Source organism: Dipodomys ordii, unplaced genomic scaffold (assembly GCF_000151885.1).
Source record: "Dipodomys ordii isolate 6190 unplaced genomic scaffold, Dord_2.0 Scaffold226, whole genome shotgun sequence".
NCBI classification, from domain to species: domain Eukaryota; kingdom Metazoa; phylum Chordata; class Mammalia; order Rodentia; family Heteromyidae; genus Dipodomys; species Dipodomys ordii.
In genome coordinates this window covers 965,896-978,270 of record NW_012267442.1, presented here as the reverse complement: position 1 = coordinate 978,270, position 12,375 = coordinate 965,896, and the positions used below count along the sequence as shown (strand labels likewise).

The window sequence follows — 12,375 nt, the reverse complement described above, 5'->3', positions numbered from 1 at the left end:
TGTGTGTGTGTGTGTGTGTGTGTGTGTGTGTGTGTGTGTGTGTGTGTGTGTGTGTGTGTGTGTAAGTATAGCAAAGGTTAAGAACACATACTTTTTTTTCTTTCTTTCTTTTTTTATTTTTTATTTTTGCTGGTTATGGGGCTCTTCCTCTGCTCTTCAGCTCAAGGCTAGCTCTCTACCACTGAGCCACAGCACCACTTTTGACTTTTTCTGCTTAGGTGGTGCTGAGGAATCGAACCCAAGGCCTCATGCATCCAAGACAAGCATTCTACCACTGAACCACCTTCCCAGCCTAAGAACACATACTTTGTACAAAACAGGTTCTCAAAACCGGGAAGTTTATGTATAGCCATACATATGTCACATAAAGAAAAATTTATTTCCTATACCAGCTCACTCCAAGGACATTACTGCTTTTTTAAAAATTTGAAACTGGAGTTTTGGGTGAAAAGCCCCAGTTCTGAAGTTCTCAATTAATCTAAGCTGGGCCACCTGTCCCTGCCCCTATACTCAAAATAGAGAGAGGAGCACTAATGATTTATAGGAAAGAAAGGCAGACTTAAGTGACACTGAAACTGCCTTTGGGGTATTTGTGTACATTTTAAGAAAGATGGGGTCAAGGGCCAGGCGTATGTGATTAGATGGTTCAGGTCAAAGTATGCTCAGATTACTGGTTGATTTGTATCTCAGGATGTTGGGTGGTGTCTGGTCACAGTAAGAAGGCTTAAGTTGTCTGTGGGACAATTTCTGCTGTTGTTCCAAGATGTTTACTGATTGATCTTGTCCTTCCTGAAGTCTCAAGATGATAACTATAGGGGAGAATTACTCAAAGAAAAATATTAAAAATGACATATAAGCTTACCAAGACTAACAGTAACAGTAGTATTGTTATTGTATTACTGTAAAAGGAATCTATCTCATCTTTGTTGAACTCACTTAGCAGGTCCAGTGGAATGGGAAGACCATGAGGATGAGCCAATCAAGAAGAAATCTGATGGACCAGGTAAGAAAATAAAGGCAAAGGTAAATGGTAATAAATTTAAAGCTGATTCTTGGCCAGATGGCAGATAATGTAAAGAGGTCTGACCTTAGTCCAGAGTTTCTGGACTAAGATGAAGTAATCAGCAGCCTCCAGTATCTCATCTCTGCTAAGACTGTGAAGTGATTCTGAGAGCAGAGCTGACCTTTGCACCACTGGGTGAAATGCTGGATTGCTGTCTGTTTATAAAATTCCTGATGCAAGTACTTCTAAAAGGGAGTTTTAGAAACAAGTGCTATGCCTCACATAAGCCAGTAGAATAAAGGCACAAAAAATACTGGCCATTAATTTTTTTTTCCTTTTCATTGCTCCATCTTTTCAAGCTAGCTTTTCTAATTGACCACAGTATTATGGGGCATAGTGTGATATTTAGATACATGTATAAAAGTGTGATGATAACATCAGAGCAGTTAACACATCTATTACCTCAAAAAATCCATCATTTCTTTGTGTTAGGAGCACTCAAAAGTCTCTCTTCTAGCTGAAATACACCATACATTATTTTTTTTTTTTGTCGACGGTCATGAACTCTGGGCCTGGGTGCTGTCCCTCAGCTCTTCAGCTCAAGGCTAGCGCTCTACCACTTGAGCCACAGTGCCACTTCCAGCTTTTTTCTTATGTGGTGCTGAGGAATCGAACCCAGGGCCTCAGGCATGCAAGGTAAGCGCTCTACCACTGAGCCACCTTCCCAGCCCTACACCATACATTATTGAATGAATGCAGAAAGGAGAAAGTGAGCGTAGGATGAATGGGACTGGGAGAATCTAAGTGCTCCAGAAGCTCGAGAGCAAGCTGTTCATTTTAGGAGAGGAGAGCCAAGTATGACTTTCTCAGAATTCCAAGAAGCAGAGATTGATAGAAGCCTGGTTTACTCACCTCGGTGCAGTCACAATACCACTCTGTTCTATGATATGGAGGATGGTTTCTCCATGCAGAATGGAAAAAATAAAGGCAAAACAAAATCTATGAAAGAATGTGCTCAGTAGGTCAGAAATATCAATATCTCCATCTTGACCTTTAGAATGACTGCACACAGTACTTAGCAGACAGGATTGTCCCAAGATTGTCTCCTACTCCTGCGGCAAATATTGAACTTCCAAGGATTCCATATTCTAGTTCAGGAATCCTTAGCATCCATTATTCAGATGTTGCATTTCCACAAATTGGTTGTGATATTGTGCTATTGTTAGAATGCTTTATACAATGGTGGTATCCAACAACTTCAGATTGAAAAATCTTGTTTGGCAGGCACTTTTGCAAGCTCTTTAGCTATAGTAACTTGTTTAACTCTTTCAAAACTGTCTTCTTCATTCAACAGAGAAGGAAACTGAGGCATAAAGAAATTTGCTAACTTTCTTTTTGTGGCAGTACTGGGTTTTGAACTTAAGGCCTACCACTTGCTAGCAGGTGCTCTACCACTTGAGTCACTCTGCCAACAAGAGATTTACTAACCTCTGCAAGACTACACAGCACAGAAAAATGCAGCTGCAATTTGTATTCTAGCAGTTTGAATCCAGAATCTGTGTTCTTGATCACTACCTCTACGGCTCTACTCAATTCTTGAGTCTGCAATGTAGAGGTCTTGGCTTTAATATCAACTCTAGCAAAGCAAATCTGAAATACAGCATTGTGTTTGTTTTCACCACTTCTGGTGAAATAGGGACATGTGTCTTGAAATATACAGTAAATTATTGTTGAACAAACAAGTGAAGAAAAAAGGAATAAAATGTTTAATGACCATTAATAAATACCACTTAAAAAAAGTAATCATAAATAGTAGGAAAAACTAAGTTCTCAAAAATGTAAGAGTCTGGGGGCTGGGAAGGTGGCTCAGTGGTAGAGTGCTTGCCTCGCATGCCTGAGACCCTGGGTTCAATTCCTCAGCACCACATACACAGAAAAAGCTGGAAATGGGAATTAAGGCTCAAGTGGTAGAGCACTCGCCTTGAGCTAAAGAGCTCAGGGACAGAGCCCAGGCCCAGACTTCAAACTCCATGACCACCATCACCAACAACAACAACAAAAAGTAGGAGGCTGCAGAAGTGCACTCATGAATTTAGCCCTGTTAAATTCCCTTTTGTGTCTACATGAAGCAGCTGTAGGTCCAACCATGCTAATGTGGCAACATGCATCAGCCAAGGTATTTTTAAGGCAGCAGGGGTAAGGAAAGAGGTTTAGCATTCATGGTATCTCTCAGAATTGCTCTTCTGTGGCATCTGTTAGGACCTTATTTCATTTCACTTCCTGTGGTCTCTCCTGCCCTTCTTTGCCTAACAAAAGGTACTCTCTTCCAGCTTCCTAAAATGCAACTCCTGGAAGGCCTTTAGTTATGAAGGTCTTAGTACCATCCCCCTCCCCATATTTCGATTCCCTATATTTAAGTCATGCAACATACTGTTTCAATAAATCTATATATACTGAAGTGATTACTACAGTCCAGCAAGTAACCCTAACCATCACCTCCAGAATCAACTTCTTTTGTGAGCCCATACAGTCTACTCAGTGGTAAATTTCCAGCATTATTTTTATTTCTAATAACTGATGCATACGTAACACACAGAGTCATTCTGTATAACTACAAGAATATACTCTTTGAACTACCTGTTCCCATGCCCATTCCCATGCTTCCCAGGATCCCATTCTACTTCGTGAGTTTGACTAGATTAGGTTCCATATATGAATGAGACCATTCAGCATTTGTCATCATTCGGCTTATTTCATTTAACATAAGGTCCTTTATGTTCATCCATGTGGTTGTAAGTAACAAGATTTACTTTCTTTTTAACACTAATACTCCAAAGAATAAGGTCCCCAGCTGTGGAAACACCTCAAACTTTCCCCAGGAGTCAAGAGCACATATATAAAATTTCTTAGCATGCTGGGGGGTTGCTTGTTAGCTTTGTTAATACTTGGAGCATGTTTGTACTCTGAACTGTGCTATCATGTGACAGCTCCCTATTTCCCAGTCACAGTCACAGAATAGGACAAAAATCCACCTATAGCACAATTCTCACGTCTTCGATTGGTGGGAAAGACCAATCCCAGGTGCAGAATTTTGTGGTGAGCCCAAGTCAGGGGAAGGTAAATCATTCAACAAAATACACATAGCTTTTAGTCCATGTAGTGAACTCATTGGGGGAAAAAAAAGCTTTAAAATGGTTTGACTGAAACTCAGACAGAAAAAGATGCACTGAAGTCTGACTATATCAACAGAATTGCTTCTAATAACTCTGAAGAGCAGAACAAGTATAGAAAATCATTAAAAACTCAAGCTGTTTCTCTCCTGGTGTCAATAGGAGGTGCATTTCCACTTTTAGTAAATCTAAAAACTTCAGTCATACTTCTTTATTGGCAGGTTCCACATTCCATAAATTCAGCTAGCTCCAGATTTAAAAACATATAGTTGGAAAAAAATACATCTGAACACACAATGGCTTTTGTCTCTTGCTATTGTTTCTTAGGCAATACATTTATAGCAGTATTTAAAGCATGGGGATACATGTGGAAATTTTATGTAAATAATACACCATTTTACATAGGAGGCTTAAGTACCCATGAGGCTTATCTGCTGGGTTTCTAGAATCATCCCCCATGGACACTCAGGGATGGCTATTTTTCTGATTGCTGGTCAAACACTACAGATTCCATCTGCCACTGAATCTATAAAAAGCTACACAGATGCCATCCCCTCCTCTGGTTCAGGAATTCCTCTCAGGAATACAGGACAAAACCCAAGTATAGTGTTAATAAAGCCTTACAGCCCGGCATGACAACAAAATCATTAATGGTGCTGTTTCTCTTAGATAACATCATCAAGAGGATATTTAACATTCTGAAGTTCACCTGGGTCCTGTTCCTGGCAACAGTGGATAGTTTCACCACTTGGCTTAACTCCATTTCAAGGGAGCACATCGACATATCTACTGTCCTGAGGATTGAGAGGTGCATGCTGACCAGAGAGATTAAGAAGGTAACACTATGGGCATGATTATTTTGGCTTCTTGCCAAAAGATTCCAAGGATTCCAACTCCTTTATTCTTGATTTTGGAATAGTTGAATATACATAATGAGGTACCTTGGGTGGAAGGGCACAAGTCTGTATTTCATATACACCTTATACACACAGCCTGAAATTGTATGCAGCATTTTTAGTGTGCCCAAGTTTCGACTGATCTTTACATAAGCCACTGTGCCATCATGTCCACACTCAAGGAATGCTCATTTCAGAACATCTGAGAGTTCAGATTTCAGACAAGGGATGCTCAACCTGTTTTTAATACTCTGTGTAAGGTAAGTTTTAAAAGGGAGGAAAATAAGCTGTTCTCACCAGGAAGTTGTTACCTTGCACATGACCCTATACTATACTGTATATTTTAATCCATTTTATTTTTGGAGGTAACATAATCAAACACTATACATACATGCATATATGTGTACACGGGCATGCACTTGCATGTTTACATATTCATACATAAGGCACACACTTGTGCACATACCCACACTTGCACACACACAGTCTGGAGAAACTTCCAGTTTACTCATTCTCTCTTCTCCCCTCCTCAGAGACTTTGCCGTATTCGATAAAGGATTTCAATTAATCTTAGGAAAATTAGGATGTGTGTAAGACAAAGTATATCATAGTCACGGGTGGTTTATAGATTGTATTTTAAAATAGTAGCCTGTTTCTGAAAATGTAACTATAACTGACACAATTGCCTATGTGTACAAAGGGTTTTCCTCCTTAGAATTATTAGTAATATTGAATCACACAAATGATTATAAATGAGTGGCATTAATCCTTATTTTCCCTAGCATGGTGTCAGTATTTATACCAGGTATGCAAAAGTGCTGAGCATGGCCAGTCTGGTGTATAGTGGTCCATAGGAATGGTGGTGATGCCCCCTTCTCCACAGGGCAATGTGCCGACGCGGGAGAGCATCCACATGTACTACCAGAACCACATTATGAACCTCTCCAGAGAGTCGGGGCTGGACACAATCGACGAGCACCCTGGAGCTGCCTCTGGGGCCCAAGCAGCCCACAGGATGGATAGCTTAGATTCCCATGACAGTATCTCCAGGTATTTCACTTTCTAAAAAGTGGGTTTTCTTTGCACCAGGTGAATGAGGTGGATGTCATCACATCTGAGAAATGAATGGATAAAATGAAAGTTAGTTAAAAATGTGCACAGCATCCCAGGCCCTGCAGATCACCTGCACCTACTACACAGCAATGTCAAAAGAGCATTGTCCCCTAGACAGAATCAAATAAAAGCAGACAGTGGTAATAAATATGAGTACACTTCACATGCACAGTGCTGAGATTGCCAAGCTTGAAGCAAATAGGAATGGCCCTGCCCAACCTCCAGATTACTCTTGTGTTAGGCTAATATTTGTTACCTTCCAAAATGCCTGCTTAATCAAGAATCTTCTGCCCTGGTATTTTCTGCCATCTGTTGCTTTCCTTAAAGTTTTCCTTTCACCATGGTTACTTCAAGGTTTCGCTGTTAACTTGTTTCCTTTTTCTCTGGGATTTACTGACAGGCACAGGCACTGTTTCTCAGCAGAACTGGCAAACTGACTCCATGCCGACAGTGGCAGTGTCTGCAGCACTCAGCATTGTGAGCTCATTTTGTGCTTTGACACCTTATCAGATGCTGTGTGCCATCACCACCCAGAGTTTTCAAAGATAAGATTAAGTTACAGAGCAGTTACAAAAAATGTTCCAAGTCACACAATTAGGAAGTCTATAAAAACAGACACAGGATCTCAAATCACCTGGTCCAGCTCAGAGCCCAAACTCTTTTTTTTTTATTATTTTTTAAAATTTTTTTAAATGTGAGAATACCATACAGAGGAGTTACAATTACATGGGCAAGATAACGGGTACATTTCTTATCAAGCATTGTTGCCTCCTCTTGTTTCCCCTTCCCATCCCTTCCCACACTCCTCCCCTCCCCACAACGGAACCTTCCTCCACCCCCAACCAAAGTTGTTAAGTTTGTTTTTCGACATAACCATTGTTGCAATGGGTCCACCTGTATTCCTAGTTAAACTGTTTGTTTTTTTACCGGTTTGTTTTTTCCCTTCCCCTCCACAAATTATACCAACATCAAAAACAGTGAAAGTATGGGTTATACTGTGGGGGAGGGACATACAAAGCAACATAGAAATCATCTTATAAATATGTTAGAAACAATCGCATGAAAGGAAAAAAAGACAAAAAAAATTTGAGTACTTATCTTGGGGTTCATTCCCCTAACATCTACTTATCTGACCTTTTCTGCTTGACTCAGACATATACTAGTTATTGCAAATAAGGGAAACCATGGGACCTATGTTTCTTTGGGCCTGGCTTACTTCACGTAATATAATTTTTTCCAAGTCTTTCCATTTCCTAGCAAATGGGGCAATGTCATTCTTTCTGATGGAGGCATAGAATTCCATTGTGTATCTATACCACATTTTCTTGATCCATTCATCTACTGAGGGGCATCCGGGTTGGTTCCAGATCTTAGCTATGGTAAATAATTCAGAGCCCAAACTCTTGACCACAATAATGTGGGCTGCTTTCCTGTAGCCTCTTCCTGCGTCTATTTTCCACCTGTTTCAGAAATGCCTCAGTAACCATTGCACCATGATGTTCTACACAACTGCTGTTGATTGTTGAGAGTTAGTTTCTGAGTTAAGGCAGAAGTCTCTGCCTTAGAAGGAAAAATGGGCATGGCCTAGGTTGATTAGCTGACTAAAAGAATTACATGTTGTAGTCTTCTGATTGTTAAGAGGACACCTTTATTTATTTTTGTTTTCATCAATTTTGTTGAACAACACCTATTCTAGACCACTTCCTGGGTTCAATTCTAGGCCCAACACAAATAGATAAGGACCTCCCCTATGTAATGTGAGCCTGGGAAGAATCTCTGAGACATAGCCATTGCCTCCTTTAGCACCTGCTGAGGTGAGAAAGTGCAGGCCATCTTCAGCTGCTGGGTAGAGGAAGAGACTAAAGGCCTTGGGCAATGTTTCTCTTGCATAGGTACAAACTGACCATTCAATCAATACCCAACCCCAAATCCCCAAATAGAAACTGAAAATCAAAATTGAAATATCTGGGAGAGGTGGTTTAAAAATAATTTTTCCTTTTACCTTAAAGTGCTATTTCACATTTACTCAATTTCAATACTTTGGTTTCTCTGGTTTTTTGCTATTCCACAATTATCTATTGATACAAATAAATTTCTATTTATTAGCATGGAAATATCATTGTTATAGATATATCTGTTATTGCTATATGTGCACATCTGTGTGTAGTACATATACAAAACTCAAGTTTTAAAAATAGTATCTATAGTGGTCTCATTTTAATTTTAAAGGAATTTGTGATGTATTGATTTAAATGTGATTTTTTTTGTACAGATAAAGCAATTCATGGATATATTTCTTCCTGTCCTCCCTTGTAAACTCTTTTCAGGGATAATAAAAGAGATTTTGTTTTCCCTCTAGTTTGAGGATAACCTTTGCTCATTTTCAAGTTCCACAGTCATGGATATTTCAGCTAGTATGTATTTCTGTGAGAAGAATAACACAGGGCAGAAAACCATCCAGGATTCCTAGGTCAACCATTTATTTCCTACTTGAGACTCTGTTTAACATACCTTGAATATTTTAATCAAATTATTGATGGTTAGGAAAATAATGTAACATGGTAATAAACTTTTCTAGTCTATTTTCTTTCTACCCAGTCATTTCCACATTTCTCAGTTACTAATTTTTGAAACAAAAAGCAATACCAAAAGCTACAAAAAAATGTATATGATACCCTTGACCTGGTGATCATCCTTGTGTCATTTTTTCGTTTTGTTTTGTTTTTTGTCGGTTGTGGGGTCTGAACTCTGGGCCTGGGCACTGCCCCTGAGCTCTTCAGCTCAAGGCTAGTACTCTACCACTTGAGCCACAGCACCACTTCCAGCTTTTTCTGCTTATGTGGTGCTGAGGAATCAAATCCAGGGCCTCATGCATGAAAGGCAAGCACTCTAGCACTGAGCCACCTTCCCAGCCTCTCATCCTGTGTCTTATAGAGATATTCTTAAAGGGACTTTTAGCCTTTTCTCCTGGTCTTTGTTGAGACAAGCTAATTGTTTATTTCCATTTTTTTTCAAACCATGGTAACTGTATTTGGAAGCCATCAATCTTCCTTTTTAATCCTTTTATTCCAATTTTTATTATTATTATTATTATTATTATTATAAAGGGGTGATATACAGAGGGGTTACAGTTACATAAGTCAGGTAATGAGTATCTTTTCTTTTTGGTAGATTGTGGGGCTTGAACTCAGGGCCTGCATGTTGTCCCTGAGCTCTTTTGCTCAAGGCTAGCACTCTATCACTTTTTAAAATTTTACTTCATTTTTATAATAAAGGTGATATACAGAGGGATGACAATTACATGAGCCAGATAATGAATACATTTTCTTTTGTACAGTGTCTTCTTTTGCCTCACTCTCTCCCTGTCCCTCCAATCTCTACCCATGAGTTGTATAGTTCACCTTCATTATGGTCCAGTGAGCTCTACTGTTGTACTATTTTACCCTTTTCCCTGGAGTTCTGTACCCTCCCCCACCTCCTCCTGAACCTATACATATGAATATACCATACATAAATTGGTACATTTCTTTTTGAACAATGTTACCCCTTTCTCTCCCTCCCTCCTCCTAGATTTTCCCCTCCTGTCTCCACCCTCAAGTTGTATAGTTCATTTTCAACATAGTGTCTAGTGAGTTCCATTGCTTAATTTGTTTACTCTTTGTCCCTCCATTTCTGTGCCTCCCTTACTCTCCCAAAGACAGATAAATGAGCAAAAAAGACAAATAAAAGAAAACAAAAAGAACAACAAAGAGAAAAACTCTTGTTTCCATATTCTGGAGACCCACCAATCTTCTTAAGTTTACTCTTTTTAGTAATAGGTCTCTTTGTATCAATAAATCAATATACTTCAATGGAATCTTTGTTCTCTCTTTAAATCACTTTAATGCCAAAATGTAAAATTCATTTTACCTTCATTCTTTCTAAACTCTTATGTATTCCACTTTATCTCTCAGAGTGGACAGTGCTGAGGATGTAGCTCAGTGACAGACTGCATGCTGAGTATGTGTGAGGCCCTAGGATTGGTTGCTAGCACCATAATAAGAACAGAACAGAAACCATCATAGTGCTAATATATGAGCAGGTGAATTCACATGTGCAGGTATTCAGCAGGATGGTGGGCAGAGGCAAGGAACATTCTGAATGTGTTGAGCTATAACTACAAGTTTCCATATTCACCCACTTTACAACCTATTTATAAACAAAAACTTGTTTAAATGAAAGAGAATGGAAGAATGAGAAAAAATTTCTCTAGGCACACATCTTCCAAGAAATGTTCCATCCATCCACCATTCATCTATTCACTCATCATTCACCCACCCACTTTCTAGTCCATCTCCCCATCTGTCTGTCTAATCTCACATCCATTTACTCACCCCATCCATCCATCCATCCATCCACTTTTGCTTCACATTTACTAATGTCTACTGCCTTCAGTCTTTGAACAAAGCTGTTCTGTATATGTGCAAAGTAGACAGAGTCTAACCCATACTATAACTTGTCAGGTCTAAAATAAAAAAGGTTTGGATCGCTCTGCCCTATTTACATAAAAATAAATTCATAGTTGAAATTATTTCCTTCTACACAATGAAGAATATGATTACATAAAATGCACAATATGTTATTCTATTTTACACTGCATCTTTCCTTCAAGAAAGTACGCTGTCTCAGGCTGGGAAGGTGGCTCAGTGGTAGAGTGCTTGCCTTGCATGCATGAGGCCCTGGGTTTGATTCCTCAGCACCACATAAGCAAAAAAGCCGGAAATGGGCATTAAGGCTCAAGTGGTAGAGCACTTGCCTTGAGCTGAAGAGCTCAGGGACAGTGCCCAAGGCCAGAGTTTAAGCCCCAGCAGAGACAAAAAAGAAAGAATGTTATCTTTAATGTGATTTATAATATTTTCTTAAATGCCTGTTTTTAACATGTTTATATTATCTTATAATAAAGGGATTGTTTTGTCCCTACGATATCTAAGTGAAAAGGAAAATTAATGGCATAGGTTTTCTTCATGAGTTAGTACATTTAGGGTAATGGTAACATTAATCCCTTTTGAAATTTCATGAACCTGTGCACTGTCTTCCAAAGAGGGAAAACACATATCAGTGTGAAATTGTGAAATATTTTCATAAAAAATTAGGGACTTCTTCAGTTTCCTGAAAACCCTACTTGAAACCCTGGTTTGAATATATAGATTTGATATACATATATATAATATATATTTGATATATAGAGAGAGAAGAAAGTAAACTGAACTAGTTCATAAAGTAAAACCTACATGATTCCTATACTAGTGGTTCTTAACTCTGTACAATTTATACCATGACTAATTAAATTAACTGAATATACATCAAAACTTAGGAAGAAAAAGAAGGGGAAAAGGCTGGTTAAAATAAAGTTATGTGATTGGTTTTTAATTTGATCTGAGACTATACTCATGATCAAAAACTAATTTAGCCAGACACTGGTGGTTCAAGCCTATAATCCTAGCAACTTAGAAGGCTGAGATGTGATCATTATTCAAAGTCAGACCTGGCAGAAAAGTTCATGAGACTCTTATCTCCAATTAACTACCAAAAAGCCAAAAGTGAGTCTGTGGCTTATATGGTAAATCACCAGCCTTGAGTGAAAAAGCCTAGAGACAGCGCTCAAGTTCTGAGTTCAAGCCTCAATGCCAGCATGAAAGAAAGAGGGGGGAGGGAGAGAGAGAGAGAAGGGGGAGGAGAGGGAGAGGGAGAAGGAGAAGGAGGGAGAGACAGTAGAGGAGATAAAAATTGTGAGTTAGGAGATAGTGAAAATCATTGAAAGCCTTGTAGTAAAACTGTCAAAGTCGTAAAGTGCTAAATCAACAATTACACTAGAAAACTGGCACCATTAAAAAATGGGTCTATAATATATTTTGACTAATTTTTAAACTAAAGAAAGGAGAGGCACACTAAATTTGTTTTGTTGGGAGTTGAGTGAGTTTTTGTGCTGAGCCTCATTTTCACTTTATACCTTAGAACTTTCAAATTTCCAGGCAGAAACTGATCAACACTAAGGTCTCCTTGAGGCTATAATGTTGGAGAAGTGCAGTGTCTTCTCCAGGAGAGACTCTTCCAGTGGTAACTGGCATTCTGATCCTTCATTCCTGGGACAGGCCTAGTGACTGTGAGGTCACCCTCCCCTAGTGAGGACAGTCACTCAGGGTGGCCTGCTCCT

At 39.1% G+C, this 12,375-nt stretch overlaps 1 protein-coding gene across 2 annotated transcripts in view; it reads left to right on the top strand.

The window, feature by feature from the left end:
* Positions 1-12,375, top strand: part of Piezo2 (piezo-type mechanosensitive ion channel component 2) — a 427,547-nt gene that overhangs the window by 378,756 nt on the left and 36,416 nt on the right. For both annotated transcript variants that reach the window (XM_013035844.1, XM_013035843.1), the window contains 3 exons: positions 944-1,003; positions 4,843-5,009; positions 5,953-6,119. In XM_013035844.1, coding sequence (XP_012891298.1) covers positions 944-1,003; positions 4,843-5,009; positions 5,953-6,119 — 394 coding nt within the window. The remainder of the gene's footprint in view (positions 1-943; positions 1,004-4,842; positions 5,010-5,952; positions 6,120-12,375) is intronic.